The sequence below is a fragment of the Centroberyx affinis genome, unplaced genomic scaffold (genome assembly GCF_046629955.1).
Source record: "Centroberyx affinis isolate AG114_WGS23_722 - 3 ecotype Tasmania unplaced genomic scaffold, CSIRO-AGI_Caff_v1 ptg001586l_1, whole genome shotgun sequence".
Lineage (NCBI taxonomy): Eukaryota > Metazoa > Chordata > Actinopteri > Beryciformes > Berycidae > Centroberyx > Centroberyx affinis.
Genome location: NW_027280036.1, coordinates 151,398 through 178,365, shown reverse-complemented (window position 1 = coordinate 178,365; position 26,968 = coordinate 151,398). Strand labels below are relative to the sequence as shown.

Genomic DNA, 26,968 nt, shown 5'->3' with positions numbered 1-26,968 from the left:
GGCAGAACACACTATGCATGTGATAAATTACCTAACTCCAATTGCTTTAACCACCATAGTTTTTGTGTTTTAAAAACATGGGAGTGAATTAGTGGTTTGCTTATTGACATGTTCATATAAGCAAAATAGTTTCTTGTCACCAAACATTATTTATTATGTATATGAATTTTCTCAGTTGATAAAAATTTTTTGAAACCTTCAAAAAAGTGGATTTACAACCCTGACTAGAAATGAGATATAAAAATGTATTTCTTGTCACAAACTGACTTTTTAAGTTAAGTCACTTAATACCATCTCTAGTCATCTCAAGTAATTTCAGCTTTAGTTCAGTGAATGCTTTATTAGGCGTTCTTATAACATAATAAATACTGTAACGCATTATAAGGCATTATAAGGATTGTATATTCAAACAACTACATAAGTTGACTCAAATAAATCTCATAAGCTCTTTTGGTGATTTCTTTTTTTACAGTGTTTAAAAGCAGGATAATTTCTGCTCATCTTCAAGCCGATACCGCTCACTACTCCTGAACAGACCCTTCCTACAGAGAGAGAGGGGCAGGAGGAGAGCAGGGAAACTCTCCGGTCAGAAATACTTTGAGCCCACTGGATGGAGCTGCAACGACACTCCGCAAGAGAGAAGCCTTCTCTAACCAGAGCCAACCAGGAGATTACAAGCCCAAACCAAACACTTAACTCAAAATAGAAGTTAAACATAGCCACCAAGTATTAGATACTGCGCATCTCTTATTTTTCCTTTTTAGCCATGTAATTACAGCAGTGATTGCCAAAGTAAAATAAATCTCATTACATGTAAGCAATAAATAAGTGATGGAGGTTGAGCAAAGAATGTGACCTGTTATCTCTTAGCCAAGCAGTGTTAGGCCTTGCTAAAACTTATAGCGTTAAAATCACATTTTCTTTTTGCCAGAACATATGGAGAACATATATAGTAACCCCAGCCAAAGTCTTAAGTCTCAATATTTATAGATGGTGCTGATAGCACATAGTAATGACTCCAAATTGATGGAACATTACATTGCAATAGAACAGAAAACCTTAATGTTTTTATTAGATAACTAATTTGGACAACCATAACACAAGTGAAGCTGAATGCTTGAACTGAAAATAAAATGCTAATGAGTCTAGTGTAAATTGCTGGTCAGTGTGAACTTAATGCCCCACTTATTTTTTTTTTTTTTCTGCAATCTTCCAAATGTTGAAATTCTCGCCACTTTCCACTCTCACCACAAAAAATACAAAATGTTGACCTGGACTTAAGATGTTAGTTTTAATATAGTTTTGCACTGCCGATGACTCCAGATACATTTATGAGCATTAGCCAACAAAGCAAACCAAAGCCTAGCCCAAACAAACTGGGATGAAAGGCGGCCTTTGATCTACGGTCGACCGTAGTGACTTCAGCACTTCAGCTCGATTGTTTTCAGCTGAGGTTTCTCTGGGTGGCTTCACTTCAAGCTCATACTGACGCTGCCAGAGCAGGATTTACTTAGGATTTAAGAACCACAAAGTTAGTTCACAAACGACTTTCAGCTAAACTACAATAGATGGTTTAAAGTATTGTGATGTACCCTGACAAAAGCTCTTACACCGTGTCGTCGTAGACCCAGCAGCACGGCCGTGGTAAACATTGATATTCACTGTCTTCTCTGGCCTAACTAAGCTTTTGTCATTTCACACCACTACCAGAGCTTTGCCAAGCCTCATGTTGAGGCTGCGACAGCTCACATTCCGTCTGATCATAGTTGTGTGTGACATTCAAAGAGGATTATGAGAATGAAATGTGATAAAAAACTATTTTCACGTGACCCCTGAGCACTTGACCTCTGATAGGCTAGCGCGGCGTTGCACCGAGGCTGAAACCTCTGGGACTCTGCGGCTTCTATCCGTCTTCATGCTTTTATAAACCAGACAGACCGCGCATGAGTCACGGTTGATCTCTACGTTGATCACAATAAGGAAAAATCTGATGGAGACCCCTAGCAAATCAACTGTTAACTGAACTCTTCATTAAATGTGCTTGTTTTAGTCCGTCCCACCGTGTGGTACATATGAAATCACAGTGTTTTATGTGGAATTACTGCAGGAGAATGTTCTGGGGAATCCTAGCACAGGTCACCAGAGGAAAGAAACTATAAACAGGGACAACAAGGATTGTGTCCTCATTCTCTTCTGAAAACAACACATTCACACACAAGGGGATGCAAAAGCTCATCAACAATAAATACATTCAGACCCAGATGTAATCTTAATACTTTGCACAGCCGTGGTTTAATTATAGCCATGTCACCCCACTACTACCCCCCCACACACATACACACACACACACACTCCAGTCCACTATTATTATGTTATTGTGTATTTGTTACTCGTGGCCAACATAAATAGCTTTATGTGCTTGAACATGTTGACAAAGCAGCCATGGCTCATTGGAGATTGATGGATGGCTGTGTGTGCCTAGCTAATTATTAGTACACATAAAAGGATGCTGTTATTTCCAGACCTGGCCCAGCGGGCCCCAGCCAGAGGGGTCACTGGGTAAATACGGAGCCATCAGTCTGCGACTATATCACTCAATCTTGATGTATGAGCAAAGAGGTACAAATTAAACGTGCAGCGACCTTCTAGGGGGTACAGCGCTCAACAGGACGCCATTTGGGCTAATTCCTGCATGGGGTTCAGACAATAGGGCACTATACCACATGCTGTAATTACTTTGTGTACACACATCTGGATTTAAGCTCCCAGAGGAAGCTAATACACTTGAAAAAGAGGCCTACCATTATAAATGTGCAAAATTTAGTATGTGCGGGTAAAACAAGTGGAGGGAGTGTGTAAGTGTGTTTTGTGGTGTGGGTGTGGGTGTGTGAGGGGGGGCAATAATTTCAGATGCAGATGTACACGCATGAAAATGCGCCAACTATTGACCTTCTCATATCATCTGTTCAAAGTTAATCATTGCCATTGAAACAGGGAGAAAAATTGCTCTTTGGAAAGAAAGCAGTGAGCTCAAAGAGGATTAGATGTCCTATATATCCCTCAAATCTCTTGCTTGCCTACCATTTTCCTTCAATCCTTAAGCTTCCCACTCCGGTTACAGCCATCTTGCTTCTATTTGACCACGCTACAGTCCCACTTTCCATACCAATACTATCTCTGTCATTTTGACTAACGCAGACAGAGAGATATAGAATGTAGGGCTCCAGATTCGGGGATAGTGCCGAGCCGCTGCATCTGGATTTTATAGCAGCTCAATTTTCTCTGTTGGTGTGCGGCTCAGATTGGATGTGATGAGCTGGGCTAGCTGACATGGAGTCTGCGTGAATGTCAGCCCTAGACTGATATTGATATTGATCCACAGGTTCACCGTGAGACAGCTGCTGAGCATCAGCCACAACATGGTGTGATACACAGAGAGAGCATGAATCTGCATCAGGTCATACAGTATATACCAGCACAGGAGGGCAGGGGATCTAGCGCTGGAATACCGTTATTGTCTTGAAAATGTGTTTAGTGCTATCTTTCCAAGTCATTTACAAAGATTATAATCTTGTTTGTGTTCTTGTGTATACTGAATTACGAAGAAGACAAGTATATGTTTCCACAGCAGCCTTGCATAGCTTCATCCATAATAACACAAAGTCTGTTGTGCGGCACACAAGTTCTAAAAGTATTTTAAAACTCGAGTACAAATATTTATAACTTTATTGATAGTTTACTTGTACAAGATGTACATTCATATTTTGTGAATCAAAAGGGGAAAACATAAACTGTACGATGATGATTCATGTTTAGGCATGCTTGCATATGAAATGATAATAATTGCAATGGGTACAACAAATTCCATGGAGTATTGTTAAATTCAACCATCCCTGAAATGTTTGTAAACTCGGACACGCTACATTTTAGGCAAACAATGCACTACAGCCACACCTCCTAATTCAAATTTAACACTTAAAAAAACATACAAAAATAAATGCAAAGCCATGTAAAAATGTACACTTGTAGTTCAACTATTTCATCTTTCATAAACTTTCAGACAAAATAATAAATAAAACACCCATATGTTTAATTTAAAATGGAGACATAGATAAACAATTCTAGATGGAGGTTTTTTAACAGAGAAAAGGTTGGAAACTGTTAGCGGTAGACCTTTCTAGGATCTACATATTTCAGGGAGTTCCGACAGCAGTGTTTAAAGGTTCCCAAAATAATGTTTGAATTTCAAAACATCTCAAATTATCTTAATTTGTCTGGAACAATTTGTAAATACTGTTTGAATTATTTGGAAATGAACGATGAAATGTCACATGTAACATGCAGAATTAAGCTAATCATACTGAAAAACAACTGCTTCGTTTGGATTACAATACCAATTTGTGGATTTTTGTTATGAACATTTGCCAAAATCGTAAATGGATTTTCATGTTCTTCTCTAATGTGTAGAGCAGTGAAGAGATTTTTTTTCAGATCCTAAGCAGTTCATTTCTGCAGCATCAAAAAATGCACTCATGTCTTCCTCAGCAAGTAATAACTGTACCTAATGTATACAAAACTGTTTGAATACATAGGAGTTTATGTGGGATATGGCACGTGGTTGTGAATGAGTTTTCTTAAACTTAACATAATATACACTGCCTTAGAAAAACGGGTTTGTTTGGCAAAGAAATTCAACACTCCAACGATATCAGTGCTTGAAAAATGACTGAAAATCATTGGGTCTCTTTATCATTGAGGATTAACTGCTAGTTGTTTTTACTTTTTTCCTATTTACAGTATTGCACTTAAACTGCACACCATTGCATTTCAGTTTAACTGATGCTTTCTTCATATTTTCAGAATTACAAAAAAACGCAGTTATACCCTTTATCCAAGATAATGTCCTTTTGCTGATAGCATGATGATATCAAATCCCCCCTCAATTAGTAAAGTAGTATCTGCTTGTAGTGCCATTTGTAAACACCCACATACAAGACCTGAAGTGCAAAGGCTATCTTCACTTCTTTACCCAGGATACAGCACAATAAACAGAAAGGAATAAAGAAAGAGAGAGCACAATGTGAGGAGAAATGCAAAACAAAGTCTCGCTTACACATGCCCAGCAACACACAGAGTAACAAGTCTCTCCCCTCCTCAGCCAAGAAGAAAGGATTTGTTGCTTTTTGTTATAGCACAAGTCCATAGCATAGGGATATCAAACCCGAATGGAGACCGGTGACCTTTCACTTTATGGGTGTGGGGGGGGGCGGTTGGGGTAGTGGGCGTGTTGAATGGCAGTGTTAAAAACAGTTGTTGTTGAACGTTATGTCAGGTATGGATGGAGGCCAGCCCCAGAAAGGTCTGTTATCCTCCATTAGGACTCATGCACTTGGCAGCAGCAGGGAACACAGTGGTTGGAGACGAATATGGCCATTTTATGTTTTCTTTTTCATTCGTTTTTTTTTTTGTTTATGTTTTTTTTTGTGAGGGGTGGGGAGGGGGGGGGTGGGTTGGGGGGTGTAAAGGTGAGAGCCGTTCCAATGCCTCGGTGGTGTGTGGGTCTGTTCGTTCCCCCCATGCTCAACCCTCTGCACTGTCAACACGGCGGCCATCGGCGTCAGTGAGGCTCTAGTTTTGGCCCTGCTGCTGCCTGCTGCCTGCCCGTTTGCTTTGTTATAACGTCTTCTCGTCTGAGCGGCCGGCCCGGCCCTCAGACAGACATCCACATGTGTTTGTACGGTCCTGGGGTTGTGATCTGTGCCTGGAGTGGACTGAGCCACTGGCCCCGCAGAAGTCCTGCCTGTTGGGCGAAAAGTAAAAGGTGATTTCATTGGTATTTAATTACCGTTCTCTACAAGTGGTTTGTTTTGGCAGCTGGTTTTGTGACAATTTTCTCGCTCCCTCCTTTCTTTTTTTTTTCTTCCTCCACTGTTCTCCCCCTTTCTCTCTCACACACACTCTCTCTCCCCCCGCTCTGTCTGCGTTTCTCTCTTTCATTCTCACTCAGTGTTTTTGTTTAGTTTAGTTTTAGCTGTGAGTGTCATGGCCCTTTCACAGGCTCAGTCTTGTGTGAGAGGCGATTATGGGCATCAGGCGAGCGGAGGGGCAGCCCGGTGGGGTCAGAGTCCCAGAGCCTCGGTGTGTTTTCTTGCCTTGAGTCGCAGGTCGGCGATGCTCGAGTTCTTGCTGTTGCTTTTGGCAGCTGCCGCCACTGCCGCCGCCGCCGAGGCCGAGTCGGCCAGCGACGCGATCGGTAGTCCAAAGGGAGGGGGCGGGAACATCAGGTAGGGAGCGTGAGCGGCCAGGTGAGGGTGCAGGTGGGGGTGGGAGTGGGTGACCCCCTCCAACTGGAGCTGGGCTTGGACCTGCAGGACAGCCAAACACAAAGCCCGGGTTAGTCGGTCCCAGCCCCTCAGGCCATGTGCGTGTGTGTGAGGAGGGTTGAGGATTTAGGTTTCACAGTCTGACACTATTAAATTCCCCCTCAAGTTTTACCCCCTCAAAGCTGTTGCTTACAGTGTGTTTTCTAAGAAAATAGTTAAGGGCTACACTCTGAGCTTTAGCCCTTTTTTCATGTCAGCTATTCTAAAAGTTAATGAATCATACATTGCGCTCAGACACCACATCCAATTTAATAGTCTAGAATCAAAGTCTTTCTAGGACCCCGAACAGATTTGTTTAATTCAGACTGAGGACTCCGTTATACCCTTGGAAATATGCACCGTCTTGTTATCCTGATTATATATTCAATTGCATAAATAAACAATTTTGCACTAAAAAGATATTCACATATTTGGATTTATAAATATTTATCCAGACATATTCCTGAGCAAAGGGAAAAAAGAAGTCATAAGGAGCATAGAATATCAGTTTTCACATTCTTGGCAATTATTTTATAAGAAGTAGGTGAAAATTAGGCATCCTCATACTTCAGAGAGAGAACTGAGCTGCCTCTTGCCATTTCTCATGTGTTTCAAACACCACAGGAAGAAGTAGGAAAACTAGAGTGCTTCACGCTTTCTTATCCAACCAAAATAGAACTTCATTTCATGCAACGTATAGTCAAAGTTTTACCTTGACTAAACCTTTCAGCTAATTTTTCACTTTGCTCCCTTTCAAAATGGCCTAAAACACTGAAAATTAGTCAAATTTAAGTTGTTAAAGTGAAAGGGAAAATTAATCTGAACCACATTATATGCCTTTTGCGAGAATATTTCATTAAGTGTTCTATTCATACCTGCTCAGCATTGCAATGACATTAGTCCCAAACAAAACCTGCTGCATACAAGAGGCCTCTCCACACATTTCATTTACCAAACAACAGATTACAAGCTGCAACTGTGACTGAATATTCCCCCAATTTCCCTTTCATAATGTTTCACTAAAATGCAAAGAACTGATGGAAAACCAAACGACTCCCTCTTGAAACTTGATTTGTGAACTAATTCTCTCTGTTGCTGTTCTCTCTACTGGACAAGACAGAAGCGGATCAGTCCCTAACACAACAGGTGGTGGACATTTGACATGTGTGTGTAGTGTGTGTGTGTGTGTGTGTAGTGTGTGTGTGTTGCTTGTATCTTGCTTTATTTGACAGTTGACATTGAAGAGAGGCAGGAAAGATGGGGGAGAGAGAGGGGGGATGACATGCCACAAAGGTCTTGAGCCAGATTCAAGTCCAGGATGTTGCGGTCACATGGCATGCACTTAACCAAGCCACCAGGTTGGCCCATTTACTTGTTTTTGTGCATGCGTTGCATTGTAATATCTATGTCGTGTGTGTGTGCGTGTGTGTGTGTGTGTGTGCCCTGCCCAGTGCCTGCCTCAACCTTGTATAGTGAACCTCTCTCAGTATGCAGGCCTCATGCCTCCACCCCTGCCAACGCAGCTCAACGGCAATATCCATCAGAGCCCACTCCATTCCCCGCTTTCATCATCTCTTTTATGTGCTCGCGCCTGCCGCACTGTTGGCTTAATTAGGCCGCCGCTTTTCACAAGGGTGAAGCAGACAACGCAGCGGCCGGGACGCAACAGCAGATAGCAGCAGATCAAATGTCTGTCCACCTCTCCTCTCCCTTCACGCCGCGCCTGCCTGACCCGCTCCACACAGCCAGGAGGTGAAAGGTGCGCTGAGGTTGAGCCACCCCAACCCCCCACCCTAACCCCTCCATACACATACACGCACACACACACACAGAGTCTCTCATCCTACCGCATATGATAGCTGCACGAGGCCTATAGGTTAATGTGAATTTATACATTTAGAAGGCCTAATGTGCCTCCACCAACGCACCCATACAACCAGCTACACACACACACAGAGTCACATCATGTGGCTCCAAACTGTTCACCAAACTGTTCACTCATTCCACCCGCTGTTATGGATTTCTCAGTGTTCACCCCTGCACTACAAGATGCTGAATAATCATCTTTTGCTGTGAAATTATGCAACCTAGCCTACATATTGATCTTTGATACACTTAATTCAGCCTCAACTCTAATCAGCCGCTCTCAAACCTGCTCACTGATTAGATATGTCTAAATTTCAAGCCTTGTCAACCCCCACTTATATGGACATAAGGACGTGGCCTACCTGTTGGAAGGGCATCCGGAGGGCACCCATATTGACATAGGGTGCTACTCTGCACGCGTCAAGGTGACTAGCAGTGCCCAGAATAACACCTGGAGAGAAGGGAGAGATGTCTGTCAGACAGCCAGACAGTTGTTGTTATGTGAGATCAGGAGGCAGCAGGTCACAAATTTCCACATGCAGTTAAAAATAGTGAAGAGGAATGTTGGGTTTTACAAACAACATACATTCGTGAAATCCAAATTCAAGACCAAATGCTATGAAAATGTAAAAGCCAAAGCAAAAAAAAAAAAAAAAAAAAAAAAAGAAGAAGAAGAAAAACAAAGAAAAACAATTACAAATAAGGTCATTCAAAAGGTTAGTGGAAGTCACATTTACCTTTGTGCATCTGGTTTTCTTGTTTTCGACATTTTGCTCTTCTGTTTTGAAACCAAACCTGTAATTGAAATTGTAGATGTAAACTATTAGTCATCTACTAAATAATAAATCAAAAATTTCAGCTAAAAAACGATCACTTATATCCATCATTGATATCATATTCATTGTCACATAATTTTGTTATTAATATTAGAATTTATAAACAGGCTACTCATTTGTAATCTATAAAAAGACCCATCAGTACATAGCCTGTAGCCTACAAAACTAGGCCTACATCTGAATAAATCTTAAATTATCTTTTAGCCGTAAAGATTCTTTTCATTTTACTAAAATTCAGTATAGAAATCATATTAGAAAAAAGATTAGAGGGATAGCATGCAAATAAGACGTACAAATTTTAAAATATGCAGCTGTAGGTCAAAAAATTATACCACAGAAAATCTAGGCTAATATCATAATGAGATAAGGGGAAAAAAAACACCATAATACGGTAATATGGTCGCTATAAACTCACAATTGAGTATCACAGGCACACAAGAAGTCCTTATAGAATATTGTACGAATTATTATTATGGGCAGTGTTATAGTAGATAAAAAAATACCATCAAGTACGATAAATTCACTACAAACGCACCATTGAGTGCCACAGACACATATAAGTCCCTATAGGAACATTATAGGACTACTGCAGTGATATTTCGTTTGGGTGGGAAAGAAAAAAACAAAAAAAAAAAACTCCGTTAACCACCTTCCAATTTGCTGACTGGCTTTGAAGCCGAGGCTGCAGGCTACGGCCTATTGTTAATCATCATCAACCTAATTTGCCTTGGTGAATAACATTATCTCCTCTCCCCTCCGACCCCTGAATGATTATCATTTACAGTTGCGAAATTAGCGACTAGTCGGACCACGAAGGGCGCAGACTGATGACTCAAGGTGCCGAGGAGCCATTTTAAGCTGCGAGACCGTCGTTCAACATTGTGTCGATGGGACTGCAATAACACCCTAGTCGATAAAGTAGACTGTACATTATTGACAAAGACCAGCACGCGCAAGAGCCAAAGTGACCAAATGAACAAGTAGTATGGTCATCTGATATCACTTTCAGAAGGATACTAATATCATAGCATAGGAATGTTACATGAATATTATAGTGATACCTCAGAGGATGAAAAAACATAAATTACTATAAGGTCACTATAATCTCACTACTGATTACCATAGACAAACTATAAATCCCTATAGGAATTATAGGATTGTTACAGTGTTTTTTCGTTAGGGTGTATGACCTCGTGATAGTTTTCAGCACCTTTTTTTCTTTTCTTTTTTCTTCACAATTTATTGTAGACCAAACCTATTTTTCTTTTTTTATTATTATTATTATTATTATTATTATTATTATTAATAATAATAATAATAATAATAATAATAATAATTATAATAAATTAAGGCCCACAATAGGCCTTTATTAATTAGCAGTCATCTATAGGCTGCGGTTAGTTATCCGCTTTACAGCAATAAATAATGGTAGAAAAGGTGTTTATGAAAATCCCAGGTGTTTTTGCATCGACACACAGTAAACCTTCAGATAAATCAAGGCTAATATTAGACGGCCCGGGATCAATTCCAATTACGTGCCAGTATGTTAAGCAAAGTGAACTACACTGGTTCAGACAGTTATTTCTTCATTAAGGGCCACTCAATGATGCGCTTCACAAATACCCTAATCTCATTTCCTTTTTGATTTTTTATTAGAGACAGTGAATAATGACATTTAATTTAGCACCCCGCCAGAAACCGAAAGATATTAGTCCTAATTGAATTACTGCCTGCTCCTCACCAAGCTCTCATAACTTTCAATTAGATTCATTGACAGCTGCTCGGAGCGCAGGTTCAGACCCTCCATCAGCCTTGCAATTCACTTTCAATAGATCTGGTGTTAAGATCGAAAACATGTGCCTGGTCTTCCGAAAGTAGCGAGAAAAGAAAAAGGCTTTTTCAAATGCTTTCTTTGACGAGAAGATCCCATCAAGGGTTTCCAGGCCTGTGGATTGACAGCCCTTTTGATCAGAGAAAGTGTCTTTCTTTACATTACATTGTATTGCACAACCTGATTAAACGTCCCAACATGTTACTCTATATCAGTGTTATACATAGATTATACTCTATTAGTCCTGATTGTGATAGTACCCAATATTATAGAAATTGTTTTATTTATTGTGTTATACCTTTTATTAGTCTTAATTCTAATATCACCCTGCATTATGCGTATTGTCAGTCTACTCGGCAATGTTCTGCTCAAAATGGTAGTCGGTGGGCTTATAAACCTTTATGATGTGTCTTATTCATCCGATTAGATAGCTGAACAGCAGCAGAGTTGCGACAGAATTGAGTTATTTCTAATGTGTTTTTATGGGGACAGTACATCAACCCAATGGCAGATATTACAAAGAAAATGAGGAGGGATACGAGTTGACATAAGAGCGCGTCCCCTGAAGCAGCCATTCAAGCTCTTCATTAATTTTAATCATGTGTTGGGATTTTTTTTTTTTTTTTTTTTTTCTAAGACACATAGCCAGCTCTTCTAATCGTAAGGGTAAAGGCCTCTTAACACTTTTCCAACTGGAACTTCAGCACAGGCTTTCAGCCCAGGTGACACACTGCTCACTTGTTTAATAATAGTGGATCAACGTCTATTGGATTGTAGACAGTTTAATTATTTTTTAGTTTTCACCTTATCGAATTATTTTAATATATTTTATGTAGGCTATGTAAGTATGATTATACTATTTGACATAATGAGTTACATATTATTCAGCAAACTAGGTGATATTATTTTTAAACTGTGGGCCTACAAATCCGTATAGCCCTTATGAATAAGAACTAGGCTACAGTAATCCCACGTTAAATTTTTAGAAGAATACCATACAAATATCACAGCAAAACTAAGTCCCTACAGGAATATTATAATGATACCACAGGGGATTAAAACCATAAATTAATATGAGGTCGCTATAAACTCACTATTGACTACCACAGACAAACTACAAGTCCCAATAGGAATATTATAGGAATATTATAGGCCTAGTGTTTTTTTCATTAGAAAGGCTATTGTTGTTCAATCTATAATTTTCATGCTTCGATAACACTGCTGACCGTCGCACCTTTAAACCCACTGGGTTGTAAGGTCATCTGGCCTGTAGACTAGGCTCTGACACTTTTTCACTTCTGCATATTGCATTAGGCCTATTTGTTTTCGTCACTGCATCACGAAAACAAGCTTTACATGCACTTTATGGCAGCCCATAAACACGTCATTAAGAGTGGCTCACGCAATAACATAATATGAACAATTTAAGCTCGAAAACATTAGTTGTAGTATTTTGAGAGCATGGTGGGCAAACCATGGCATTTAAATCAATATAATGACAGCCCCTAGGCCTATTGCGTGGGTAAAAATACAAGACGAAGAAAAAAATACAAGAAAAAAAAATCCAGCATTGGTGTAAAATGAAATTAAATATTTCCCCAAAATATTGTACGTGTTAATTGCTTTGGGATTTTCAGCTAGGTCTATGAAGTTTGGGAGATTTTTGTCTCCTTCATATGGCGCATTATAGCGTCAATAATAAGGCTGGGTTTCTAATGTTGTGTTCCTTTGATTTTTGTTTTTCACCAAGGCAATGTGTGACCCTAAAATATATCAAGCACTGACTGGATCTTAACCTAACTCAACTTCCATAAAACCACAAAGCAGGTCAGTGTCACTGGACATTTCACCCAATCCTACAATACATTTTAGAAGGATACTATACAGATATCACAGCAAAACTATAAGTCCCTATAGGAATATTATCGCTACTAATACCATAGGAGATTATAAAAATGCCATACAGTACGATAAGGTCACTATAAACTCACTACTGAGACCCACAGACACACTACCAGTCCCTATAGGAATATTAACAGCTCCCTTACTATTGTGATGGGTTGCGCACACAGCAGCACCGTTTTAACTCCCGTACCGTGACAGGTAACGCGGAGTGAATTTATTCTCCTTACCTGCACTCTGGCCTCCGACAAGCCCAGCCGCTGGCTCAGCTCCTCGCGCATGAAGGCGTCGGGGTAGTGCGTCTCGTCGAACAGCCGCTCGAGCTCGTTCAGCTGCTCCAAGGTGAAGTTAGTGCGGCTCCTCCGCTGCTTCAGTTTGCTCTGTGCATCCTCGTCTTCCGACTTCACGTCCTCCTTTTTCTCCTTGCACTCGTATATCCCTGTTAAATGGCCCACGTTTTAAAAAAGGAAAAAGTTTACTTACAGGCATTTAGGCCTATGTACACTCCTGAAGCAGTCGCATACACGCATACACACACACACACACACACACACACACACACACACACATGCACACTCTCTCTTTTTCTCTGTGTGTTTCTCTCTCCCTCCCACACACACACACACACACATTGCACTGGACTACTACAGCCTACCCTGGGCCTTGACATGAGCCTAAGGCCTGGTTATATGGCAGCAATATACATATTATTACACAGCCTATTTCTTTAGAGAGAGGCCTGTGGCTGAATTTCTAACATCCATAAGTCACTGCACTCATGTCAGTCCCATAAAGAAAGGAAATCATTCAATACATTGTGCGTGTAAGCCTAATAAGCGATTTAAAGAGCAGAGAATTAAGCCGAGGCTAAATCGAGAAGATTTAGGCCTAATTAACCGCCTTTGTAAAACCTTTAGTACTTCAGGCTGCATATAAAAAGTGACAAGCCTTAACATTTTCCCCAGCCAGCAATCCTGACAACATTTTTTTTCATTAAAAGTTGAGAAAAGTCTGTAGGCTATTTCACACAAATGAATACGCTGCAAGGGAAGTCAGTAGTATTGTGTAGCCATATTATCATTGTTATTATTAGTAACAGTCTTGACAAATGTTATGTTTACTGGCCTATTTCGTCGCAATTACTGTTTGTAGTTTACTGACATGAAAATCATAATTTTTCACTATTGAATCCCGTTTTATATCAACGTAGTTCTCCAGATCAAAAGGCTGGGTGTCCTATCCTATCAGGCTATCCGTGACAAGTGTTATTAGGGAAAAGTATAATGCAGAATAACGCAGCATAATGCTGACTTTTTTATAATAAATACATTGAGATTAACATTAATGATGGCCATGTCATATCTGACACACACGCCTATTGTAAAAATCTGCTCACTGTATCCTATAGTAAGCTGACTGTTGAGAGTGGTAGAACTGAAAGTAGGCCTGCCCTGCTTTTCACTGTACTTTGGCAACAGTGTTTAGTACAGGACAAGCGTTTTGAAATGTTTTCAGTGTCATTTGTCAGGTTACAGCGATTTAACAGCTGTAATGAGAAGATAAGGGCTGTATCATTTACGAAAAATAATTATAGCAATACTACAATACATTTTATGACACTACATTACAATAGTATCACAGAAAAACTTTAAAATAGCCTATAAGATAGTGTGGGTGAGGAAATACCACACAGAATATATAAAATACCATAAGAGGGGCGGAAAATACAATGAAGTACAATAAGGTCTCTATAAACTTACTATTGGGTCCCTTAAGAATATTATAGGAATATTATAGTAATAACACGCGAGATAAAAATAGAGCATTAAGTACGATGAGATCACTATAAACTCACTATTGAGTATCATAGACACGCTTAAAGGCACTATTATAGGAATATTATAGGAAATACTATAGTGATTTTTCGTTAGAGAATGGACTGACTGTCTCAAAACAATCAGCAAATAGTTCAGACGATGGCCAGGCTGTGGGCCCACCTCCTGCTAAATAAAATAATCATTGCAATAACAGATGGAAATGCGGTGTGTTATGGAACCTAGATGAAGTGAAAACGGGTGCCGTTATGCAATTCAACTCTTCCTGCACACGGATTTGTAAAAACGTCGCTCCCGATACAAGACAGCTGCACTTGAGACATTTTCCCGACACAAAACGGGGCATTTTATGAAAAAAGATAAACCCTTACCCTCTGCAGCCCTCGAAACATTAAACTCCTTCAGTTTCTCCTTTTCCAGCTCTACGTGCTCCTTGAACAGATGCACCGGACAGTGGTTGCTGTCCGTTATGTCCTGCAGGTTTGTCTCCGGGCTGCCCAGCTCCCTCGCCCGGGCCAAGCCGCTCTCCAAAACTTCCCTGTACGTGATACTCTCTTTGCTGCTCTCCTTGGTTTTCTGATCGAAAGATTTCGACACGAATGCCGTAAGTTCTTCCATGGTCGATCGGTCGGTCGGTCGGGCGGTCAGTAGTGGTCCTGAACGGGGAAATCCACCGTGAATGATCAGTACCTTACCGTCTCTACAAGTCTGCTCTCGGTGCGCTCTTTTTTGGAGATGGCAGCGATAGATAGAAGGGGTGGAGAAGAGGTGAGATCACTCCTGCTGTTGTGACTGTGTATTTGAGAGCACACTATTTATACACGGCCACCTCAGCCCAGCCCCCCCACCCCCCCATCTCTGTGTCTTGAGCAATTACAGGCCAGCTCGAGTTTGCAGAATTCAACTTTCAGCAGCTTTTTTTTTTTTTTTCCCAGAAATCAATGATGGAGCTGTGATGGAGGCGGTTAATTGAATTACGGGGTCATTAAAATGCCTACGGTGCCTTGCCCGTGCGAGAAAGCAGTATGCTGTTATATGTAGCCTAATTAATTCGGCGAAAATTTAATTAACGCGATTATGCGATACCAATGCAGAGTTTCTGGCATTGTCCCATTCTTTTTGATGTTTGTTGAGTTGACAAATATAATTGAAAGCTAATCGATGTACGAAAGACCTCGACCAGGTTACCTTCAACTAATTGGACTAATAAATTTACTTCTAAGCCGTAATTTTACCAAAACGCAGGAATCAGAAAGTATGAGCATTAAAAGTCAAGTGTTAAAAAGTGGTATTTATTGCAAATACATTGACTCGTTCCAACATAACTATTTTGAAGCATCAGAACAGGCCTAACTTTTATTTGATGTGAGTTAGTAAATTTTAATTAGGCTGTAACCTTTTGGCCCAACACGTTGTGTGAACGTTAATTTCAGTGGAGGCGAATGTCTAATTTCTTGGGGTTTGAAAGCGGTTTATTTTCAGCAGAGCAACGAATTCCTGCTACAAGACCTCTTCATGTATATTTCAAATGAATCAAGACGCAAACTTGGAAACACGAGGGAAGGTAGCCAAACCACTTACATCCAACAAATAAATAATCGTGGCCTCATATTGTAATTAATATTGCTCTCTTTTAAAATTCGAGTCCCTTTGGGATATTTACCAGAAATCATATGTGGGTTCCGGTTACAAATATAGGCTGCAAATCAATAGATATCACCAGTGAAAAAATGTTCCCTCTATTTACAGGATTTTCATGGGAATAAGTGAGCCCATAATGGCTTAACGTTATCTAAGTCGTGCATCAGTCCAGCACACAAACACAAAAGGCCGGGAGAGGAGTGTTATCCCCTGGGTCTGCCGGCCTGAGCGGCCCGCCACTGTGAAAGCCTCATATCTCAGCTCTCTAATGACTCGGTTTGATGTCTCTCCATTTATCAGTAACCCCGCTTCACATCACTGCGGCTGACGCACAAGTTGAGGTCTCTCCCTTGTGCCATGAACTGCGCCTTTTGTTGTTAATGGACCTAAATCCTCTTTAAGACGCAAATCTGCGCTCCCGGTCGTGTGCCTCGATAATAAGTATCATTCTACAATAAACTGGCGTTTACAAAAGGCGCGTGTGTGTGGCCAGCAACGAAATAATCCACTTAGGGCTTCCTAAAAATATAATAAAATAATGTATCCAACTTTTACGCACGGCCTCTGCATGTCCCATTTTAGGCTGGCCTCTGAACAAGAGATCTGCTGTCTTTATTTATCGTATGGTCATTTTAACGCACATTTTAGAATACACCAATATTTGATACATGAGCGTATTTGATCACAAATAGCACAAGTGTGTAGCGTTGCCCAATCTGTCAGAGAACAATAAACAGATTCTGTCACCCAATGGGGGAAATGAATCAAATGTCTATTGTGCCTCAAATTATATTTATTGTCAAGTTTGAATAAATAAACTGCTGCTGTTTTGCATTTGGAATTAACTTTCCAACACCAGATTACATGTATTAGGCTAAAGTGTTGCGAAATGTTTCACCAAAATAAGAAAAATAGACATAGAAGGCCTGGGTACTACATTTTAGAAATGAATGACGAGCGCCTTATTAAAATGAGGCAATGTATAGCATCATGCACCATCCAGTTAACCTTGCATTTTTTTGTTTATTATACATTGGGGAAATTTTAATTGTAGATTTCAAAGCATAACCTTTGATTCTAAACGTTTGAAAATGACTGCGCGTAATCTCATTGACACGAGGCACCACATGCGGTGTCCAATCAGCAGCAGCCTGGAGGATACCAGAATAAATCCAGGAGGGATGCTCTTTACGCACCAACGCTGGTGTCGCTATAGTTTAGTGGCCAAACATTCTTAAAGGGGCCTCAATCATATTTTCACTTGCCGTTCATTGCCAACGATTTCAACACCCCGCCCTCCCTCGCTGCACATGTGCTCGCTAGGAAAGGCCTGGTATTTAATTTTATTATTTAGATATTTATTTATCATCATTATTATTATTATTCTAACCAGTGTGGCAGACCATAAGACCAGTCCAGGACCAGTATACAATAAACTCTCACAGAAAGGTTTGACCTGTTATAAATGTCCCTGTTTAAGGTAAAATAAAAAACAATAATAATAATAATAATCATAAAATCAAAGTTAAAATGGCAAATGATGAACTAAAATGGTATTATTATAATAATATTATTATAATTATTATTGTTGTTATTATTATTATACATTTAATCATTACTATTATTATTATTATTGATATTGATAGTAATAATAATACCACAATACTATAACATAATACAATTCCTTTTTGGTAATTCCCTATTTACCATATAATATAGTATCATTTAGTAGATGTAAAACAGTTAATGAATTTTCTGCAGGGATTAGGAGAGAAAACTAATATTTCTGTAATTTCTTCATCTCTATGAACATAACTTGCTCTAAATGTCTTTCTGTATTAGTTGCTGCTGAACAGCAGCTTTGATCAATGCAGTCTCTCTCTACCATAACTATACAGCAGAGCCCTATGCATTTATATAGCATAGTGTTAATAGTATATGCTCATAGTCCCCCATGGCACTTAAGTGATACACTTAATTATTTGAACAATCAAGGCAATATTATCTGCAGAGGAAAAATAAAGCAGCTGAGTTCTACATTTTTTCACTTAATTCAATCTACTGAACATATGTGCTAAGTAGAATTTCACATGGCTGCAGGTAGAAAACTGTTACTTTACAGGTAATTAGGCACAGCTAAAACACATTCACTAATGAGTTGGGGGAGATGACAAGCGCAGTCGTTTACTGCCCATAAACCTAATCATGTCCTGATCCTCCATTTAGTGCTAATTATGTGCTGAAGAATTCCTTCTCTACCTGCTTGTGATGGGCTTTGGAACAATATCAAGACATCAGCAGCCTTAAATGAGTCTGCGCTGCCTGGAAGAGAGCAGAGAGACCGACAGAGACAGAGAGGGGGGGGGGAGAGAAGGAGGAAGAGGAAGATAGAGAGAGAGAGAGAGAGAGAGAGAGAGAGAGAGATAGCAAAGGAAGGTGTTGAGTGAATTAGGACAATGTTGCCCCCACTGATCATACATCAGACTTGCACTTCCAAATAGCGTGCTAAGTATGAGGATTCAGGAGAGCTGGAGAGCTGGAGAGCTGGAGAGCTGGAGAGCTGTTCAGGGCTGGTCGAGCTCTGTAGCCAGTCTGAAGGCTTGAATCCCCCTGGTTCTGTAGCAGGGTCCTGCCAGTATCCAGGCCAGCAAGGAGGGGAAGGGAGAGCAGAGAGCGTCCGATCCAAGGCCTCACTCCAACAAATGCCACAACAGTGTTTGAACCTGTTCCCTCTGCCAGACTAATCCCTCATGTGTGAAGGGATGGATGAGCCTAAATGCAGATCTGAGCTTCTGGAAGTTTGCCAAGATTTTTTTTTTTTTTTTTTTTTGTCGAAGGGGGTAGTCATTAACTAAATCGTAATGATTAGTTACTCAAATTGTGGGGGTTAAATAAGGCTAAGAATTCTTTTGCAAATCACTGCATCATACGTTTTTGTAAAAAAAAAAAAAATGGCTTGGTTTAGGATATAATGAATTAGCTGTATGTGTGTGTGTGTGTGTGTGTGTGTGTGTGTGTGCGCGTGTGAGATTTGTGCCTTTTGCATACACCCATCTTCATCTCTCTGCACCATGATTCAGTCAAATCATAATATATGACAGATCTGATTCTCTAAATGTTATACTTGGCCCCAAGAGAGGGGAGTGAGTTTTAAAAAAATACAACTTAAAAAGCAACTACTGCTGCTCCAGCTTCTAATATAATTTCCATGACCATAAAGATTCTTTTAGAGCCTCGCTCATCTCCAAATATCATCATCTTGTACTATAGGGACGGGGGACCAGCGAAAATGCAATAAAGTGGTATACTTGAATCTGATTCAGCACTGTGATAGTGCTGTATAAATGTGGCCCAATACAGGAACAGAAGATTTGATTCATCCCTCGGTTGAAAATCGGATCTTTTCCTACCAGGAAGTGTGATTTAACCTCCAGTCATGTTAATGACAGTGATTAAGTGTTTGTTTATCAGAGTCCTCTAGCTTGTCTGCGGGGTGCAAGGATTTCATGGTTGCTACATTGTCTGGTGCCTTCATTTAGGTCCTCTTCCAGTGCTGCAGTCCCGGTCCATGGAGAATACAGGCTGTTCTGTGTTCAAAAGCCTCGTCTGCCATCTAAATCAGGCTTTTAGGGCAAAAGAATTCAACATGAAAATGCCACAATCTGCTGAACATTAGCTCACACTAGGCTGGGATGTTTTGGGAATATGTTGGGTCTCCTTTTTGGATTGTTATTTTTCCCTGTGTATTCTCTAACTGCTATCTACCCACAGGGCACCGGGGCCTCCAATGGAAAAAAGGCATGAAATTGACATTATACCCTTAAATGCAGTGCAGATTTGCAGGGAAAACACAGTAATCCACTGACAATGCTTCAAAATCAAACACTCCCCCACCATTCTCTCTCTCTCTCTCTCTTTCTCTCTCCCTCTCTCTCTGTCACTCTCTCTCTCTTTTCCTCTCTCTCTCTGTCTCTCTCTCTTTTTCTCTCTCTCTCTACCAAGCTTCAGTCTGTTCTTCCAGGTTACACCTACTCATTAATTACTTGCATCCTTTTGAAATCATTTCCCTTTGATTTTTTACAAAAATGCAAGAGTATTTTATCATCAAGTCCCTATGCTGATGCTATCATCATTATGGTCACATACTCAGGGGAAATGCAACAATTTATACAAATCAATATTGTTCAAATAATTCATGACTGATCACATGGTACTTTATGCTCCTTATTTGCAGTAGAAATCCATGTTTTGTTTGGCTCCCAGAGGGCAACATGAAAGACCTGGGGAGAGGAGGGGAGAATTGGAAATGGGACTGGGGAGACTACATGTGGATAATAAGAGGACATTGATCATTTGGTGCACAGAGAACATCTAAACCTGTGAGTAAAGGCTAACAAGATTTATTATTTATACATTGTTTAGATGTGTCTGGACGTCTCCTGTACATTTCATTACATCAGGTTTACATCATCATCTTTAGAGGGACATGGTGTTGTGACCCGAGACAAAAGGCGAAGCCTGCTATTTGAGCAATGGTGTAATTCTCATTGTGCATCCAAGAGTGGAAGATATTTGAACAAAACAATGGCCTATCTGGCATATCAGTTAGTTTGATGCTGATTTCAATTAGTATCCTTCAATATTGTCCATTTATTAGTGAAATTATTATTGCGCTGGCTGTATTGTGGGGCCAAATGATTCCTAATTTGGACAGTGTTAGTCCGTCACAGCTTGTAATAGAAATTAATTTGGTAAATGCGGGGATGGATCAAGTTCCCTCTTGGCAGGGGAACCATCCCACAGACATGTTAACAACGTCTTCAGAGACCAATGAGGCCCATTTACAATAAGTGTCTGTTTTAAGTCGCTTGTTCTATGTGTGTGTGTGTGTGTGTGTACGTGTGTGTGTGTGTGTCTCACCACAGCAGGCTATAAGGGGTCCCTCTGGTGTCAGTCGGAGAGCGGCCATTTGACGCAGACACACAGACAGGCTTTTATAGAGTGGTGCTACACTTTCTCAATCATGCAATTAAAGCCTAGTCTGGAGAGAGGAGAGACAGAGAGTATCTTCTGTTCATAGTGGAGAGAGAGAGAGAGAGAAGAGGGAGCAAGAGAGAGGGAGAAAGAGGAACGGCGTCTTGTACAGAGAGTGATTTATGTCGTGGTGTTGAGAAAAGAGGAGTCCTTGATAGATGACTTGATTAGAATTAATTAACAGAAGGATAGATCGACAGAGACATAGCAGAGAGGGGGCCAGAAGGAGAGAGCGAGAGAGAGAGAGAAAGGAGAGGATGTGGAGGGAGAGAGAGGGATAAGAAAAGGTGAGCAAAACATAGAGGGGGGGTCTGTGCAGGAAAAGAGAGAGGTAGAGGAGAGGAAGAGGGAAAGTTGAAAGGGTGAAGGGAGACCAGATGCCAGAGATTAGGATGAGACTCTGTACACTCTGTTATTCCCCACCACAGCTAAGTGCTCATTGCTGTGGTGTTTCTTTTTTGTTTTCCCACGGATCACCTGTCAGTCAAACAGTATGTCCAGTACTGTGACGTCTTTTTCCTTGGATTTCCTGTTCATGCAGTTTGAGTTTCTGTAGGTGGCGCTCTTTTCTTTGTCTGTTCAGCCACGGTGGCTATCGCTGCTCATGCTAACTACCCAGTTCTTCTTCTATTTATTCCAAGGAAACCACTCTTGCTGCTGCTAGAATCGTAAAACATGTCACTTTGTGTGTGCAGGATTTTCCCCGGGAAAGACCTGCCTGACGCAGAGTGTTCAGAAACAGCAAAAGAAAAGCTTACATGAAGTGGGTATGTGTTGAATCACTATTGTGTTATAGCAAAAATGTTCATTTATATGAAAATGTTACATATTATTACTTTAAAGGAACACTGTCCAGGATTTTTCTCTCGTTTTCTATTTTCTAAAAATAAAATTGAATAGCCATGCTCCATCATCACCCATACACACACATAAACACTCAACACACAAGTAGACACAAGCACATGGACAAACACACAGAGTACGCATTCTGATTGGTTAATGTCCTTGATATGAAACAACACTTTCTCTTCCACACTGTAAAAACGAATTTGGGCTTTTAGTTACCTCAATTCTTTTTCCTTAGTCAGTTCAACTAAAAATGACTAAAACATTGGGCCTACTTGAAATTTTAAGTTTTAATGTGGTCAACTCATCAGTCAAATCAGAACTGTCCAGGTAACTTAAATTGCTGAGTTGACTCAATTAAGTGTGAGTAGTAGCCCCTGCAAAACTGCCTTGGACAACCCACACACGCCCACACGGACATACCCTCCTGCTCCACATGCATCATCCAGAAAAAAGGATCATTGCAGTTTGAGAGGACAGCAAGACAGAGCAAATCATTTCAGGTAAATATTTTTGTAAGTTACAACATGCAATGCCATCCTACCTAATGTTAAAATTGTTGCCAAATCCTCATATTATTTATAGCTAGCTAGCTAACTCTTTCCTCATTGATTTGTGTTCAGAACATTTTCCTCCTTGCCCCTCACTGATTAAGTTACCGATTTGTTACCGACCGGTAACCAGCTGGGGAACGTTAACCAGTCCGGGGCAACGAGGAAAACATCTGCTGCGATTTTATTAATTTTCTAGAAACAACTGACTGCACTACAGTGAAGAATATGAATTCTTCCCCCAGGGTCGCAATATTTTATGGGACATCAGAGTTGCTAAAGGAACCATGGCATGCTTCCCTCAAAATTGGCTAAAATTAGGTCCCTTGAAAGGATGCTTTCTATGGATCCTATACATTTGAGACAACCTAAAATGTGAAAAGTTTCACTTCCTACCAAGAAATGCTACCAAAAATATGTTTTCTTCCATTTGGGACAGAGCCACTGTTTATCTAGCAAGCTTATCAACAGATAGCTTAACATGGATATAATATAAAACAATGTGTTTACTGCTGCATTACAAAGCTTCACTCTTTGTCAGTGCATTGATGTTTAAATGAATCTATGCTGATATTAAGATAAAATGCTCTCACTTATTGTCTATCCCTGCATGATATTAGTCAGTGATGGTTTATTTGTTAAAAGGCTGAATTTAGTTTATTAACAGTAATTCTGTATTTGCTGTGGATGACATTGTGGATTTGACTGAAATTACACAAGATATGGAGATATCAATCTGACATTGACTTGTTTTCTTTACAGGGCTGGAGGTCATATTGAGTGGTCTGGAGCAGCCTGTCCTGTCCCCTGTTGGATGAAGTTTCTTGTTCTCTTTGCAGATTGCTGCAGAGTTCTGGTTTCTGTTGATCTCCACCAGTCTTTCTTAGATGGACTTGACAAGTATTTTCCAACACTGCTGGAGTTGTACAGAGTGTGAGCCAGCAGCAGGACCAAGCTTCACAGTCTGCTTCAGTCCCTTGATGTTCAAGTAAGGATAGTCTGATCTTAATCAAATTCTTTCTCACCACTGAACAGAGATTGAAGTTGTGACATCACTTGTAAGCGTGGGGCGATGTTACCTTGTGATTATCAGAAACTAACAAATGTCTGCCGGCTCAGTTGCGTGTGTGTTCTCAATCGGTGCTCAAATCACGTTCTGGTTGCGGATGCTTAGGTCCACCAGCTGTGTTTACAGCGCGGCTAGAGCAGTGACAGACAGACTTTAGTTTGTTTGAGGTGTTTTTCTCCTGTGTATTTTGTTATTCACCTTATTGTTACTTATCCTGTCAAAAATAACCTACACAAGCATGCTTACATTCCATCTTCAGGTCTTGATTGCCACAGTTGGGACACAGTGTGACTTCCTTTACTGTTCTTCTGTGTTATAGACTTCCAACCAGAAGAGCAGAGCTGCAGTGTTGCTTGGACTGCCTCACTACCTGAGAAAGGATCCCTCCAACTTCACAAAGTCTGAGAGGTGCGTTACACATAACACTTTTGAAGAGCACACTAAGAAATGCATATGGAATTTATTTTTTCTTAAAGGTAAAATGTTAATATTTCTGGTTTACTGAAGCATAATATGACTAGAAAATAAAATCAGCAGGTTCCTGAATGGTAGTGAGTAAAACACAGTGAACAGCCACGGCACACGCACTGTGGAGATTAACTACACACGGTCATTTTGGTACTCTATTGGTTGATATTTTCACCCTGCTCCACAATCTGCCCCACCCCAATCTGTGATGTCAGTATACTTCTGTCTAGAAAAAAAAAGGTACGCTGACATCACAGACTGGTGTGGGGCAATATATCAACCACTAGAGCACCAAAATGACCATGTGTGCAGTCACTCTTTAAAACTGAGTTTCAAGGACCACAAAAACTCTCTCCAGTTTCTATTTTCTCTGTTGGCTAATCAGGCGATTAGGATAACTTATCATTGACTATACAGAATTAATATTTTTAACTCAGTAAATGTTGCTAACATTACATAGAACAGTAACTAAGTCAGCCATTGTTTATATAGTTACAGCGCTAGCTTTTATACCCTAATCAGGCAGCTTTACAGCAAATATGTTTTTACATGACATCTACATGACATTTACCTATAACTTGATGGTACATGTGATCAACTGTCTAGAAATTGAAAATATTTTATTTACCTACAAATTCAGTCAGTCATTCATTCATTCACACTCCATGTTAAGATGAGGGATGTTTTAGACCATGGAGCGGCACCAGTCGACTTTTGTTTTTTTACAGTCTTGTGGTGGACTTTGTTTTTTGCGCTGTCACCCAATGGATGTAACGGCCATTACACAATACAATGAGGGACAGTGATAAAAAAAGACATCTAGACTCTGTGTCTTACAACTATTTATTTTCTCATGAAAAAGGAACATGTGTTTTCTCTCCTCGTTAAAGGGTTTTAACTCTAGTCTCTGTGTTAATATAAAAATGTATCATATCGCTCTCCTTCGGAGTAGTCATTTGGTGTTAATTTGAGGATATATCATAATGCTGTCCTTGTTGTGCCAGAGTCTTTACATGATGAAGTTTGGAAAATGGTACACACACAATAATTTAATACATAATGATCTTTAGGCTACTGATTCGGAGGAGGAAGCTGTGAAGGGAGTGGACGTTGGCCTACTCTTCATCACTAAAGAGCCTGGAGGTGAACAAGACCTGCTCGCCAAGGACGCCGTTAACTTTGCTGTGATCCTGGAGGAGAGGATTCTCAATTTAAGATTTGGCATTTTTCTGCATGTTGTTAAGAATCTTATAATGCCTGAACTCTGATTTGGAAAAAAAACAAAACATTTGTGTTGAGTTGTTGAGGTCAAAATAAATACTATATATTTTTTTTAAAGTGATTTCTTGTTTATGAATGCATTCCACTCAGTCCTGTTAGAAAATAAGTGATTTAGTTGACTTGGCAAATAATGCTATTCAAGGTATTGATCAAACTTAAGATTGCCAGTTAGGCCAACTTATACTGGAAAAAGTAACCTGGCTGCCTTAAAATATTATGTTGATTAAACTAAGGTGCTTAGTTGAAATAACTTATGTTTCCTTGTTTGTGCAACAAAAGATAGAAATGCATGTTTGTTGGTTTGACTCATAATGTAATGTCACCTAAACTAGGCATTTAGTTCCTACAACTTGAATTTCCTTGTTAGTAGTACTAAAAATGTTATTGATTGAACTTTAAATATCAAGTTGATCTAACTGTTTATCAGTTTCAGATTAGTCACTTTAACTTATTATTGTGAGTGGTAGGAACTTACATGGAAGTGGAAAGAACTAGACATCCTTAGCTCTCTCAAATCAAGATTTTAAGGCAGCCGGGTTACTTATTTTTTTAAGTTGAGCCAACGTGTTCGTTTTTACAGTGCAGCAGTTTTCTGAGGGAGTGGCTGAATCTTTGAGCCTATAGAGAAGTTCTGACCTCCCGCAGCAGGTGACATCTAAATCCCAGCTTAACCACCCAGAACAGAACATTAAAACCACCTCACACAGCTACACAATGCTCGGTGGCCCATGCAGGAGAGGGACACAAGCTAGAGTGTGTTTATGTGCATGTGTGTGTGTGTGTGTGTGTGTGTGTGTGTGTGTGTGTGTGTGTGTGAGCACGCGCATGCTCACGAGTGTGCGCGCACCGTCCGCGTAAGAGTGATCAGGCATCCGCCGCAGGCTGTGTCTGTTGGCTGAAGGCAGGCTTTGATGGGCCAAATCACTGCCTCTCTTCTATCAGACGTGTCTATCATTTCATCCCTTTTAATCTCTCCTCTCTTCTCAACAGACCAGGGCCAGCTCACCAGTGACTAGACTCGACCTACAATCCACTTTTCATAGACCTCATCTGTCTCTTACTAGTTTGACATTTCAGATTTGACATTTCGACACAAAGTCCTGGATATTTTTTAATGCTATCATGCTGTGTTTAACGTGTTTACATTTAAGGAATTTACCCGACAGTATGATGTTGAAAGAGGTGCATCGCCACCATTGCAGGGACAGCAGTAATAGTGAAGTGCAAGGGACAGCAAAACAGTGATAAAAACTGTAAGAGGGTAAAGGAATAGGTATTTTTAGCAGTGGAAGTAGGTGAGCGGTGGAAGGGAATTTTAGTGGCGTCAGATGCAGGTGGACAAGGAGGGTTGGGAAAGGTAGGAATGAAAACTGCGATATTTTCAGTAGAGGCAGTCAAAATGTCATGTGTGTGTCATTACGAAGGATAGAGACAGGCATCAGTTAA

The 26,968-nt window shown here is 40.2% G+C and overlaps 1 protein-coding gene and 1 long non-coding RNA gene across 3 annotated transcripts; one reads left to right on the top strand and one right to left on the bottom strand.

Moving 5' to 3' along the window:
- Window positions 1-3,739: 3,739 nt before the first annotated feature.
- Window positions 3,740-15,402, bottom strand: shox (shox homeobox). Of its 2 annotated transcripts, XM_071527916.1 has the most exons (6): window positions 15,004-15,402; window positions 13,028-13,236; window positions 8,966-9,023; window positions 8,591-8,679; window positions 6,153-6,365; window positions 3,740-5,800 (listed from the first exon to the last, which is right to left on the bottom strand). In XM_071527916.1, exons 1-6 carry the CDS (start codon window positions 15,248-15,250, stop codon window positions 5,711-5,713), a joined length of 906 nt encoding a protein of 301 aa, XP_071384017.1. In that variant the 5' UTR covers window positions 15,251-15,402; the 3' UTR covers window positions 3,740-5,710. The 2 variants fall into 2 exon arrangements, with proteins under 2 accessions (XP_071384017.1, XP_071384018.1); XM_071527917.1 differs by lacking the exon at window positions 3,740-5,800 and having other exon boundaries at window positions 6,053-6,365.
- A 7,025-nt stretch (window positions 15,403-22,427) lies between these two features.
- On the top strand, window positions 22,428-25,435 carry LOC139651065 (uncharacterized). Its single transcript, XR_011695668.1, has 4 exons — window positions 22,428-22,656; window positions 23,467-23,692; window positions 24,093-24,181; window positions 25,312-25,435. It is a non-coding gene; the product is annotated as an uncharacterized lncRNA (long non-coding RNA).
- The last annotated feature ends 1,533 nt before the right edge of the window (window positions 25,436-26,968 follow it).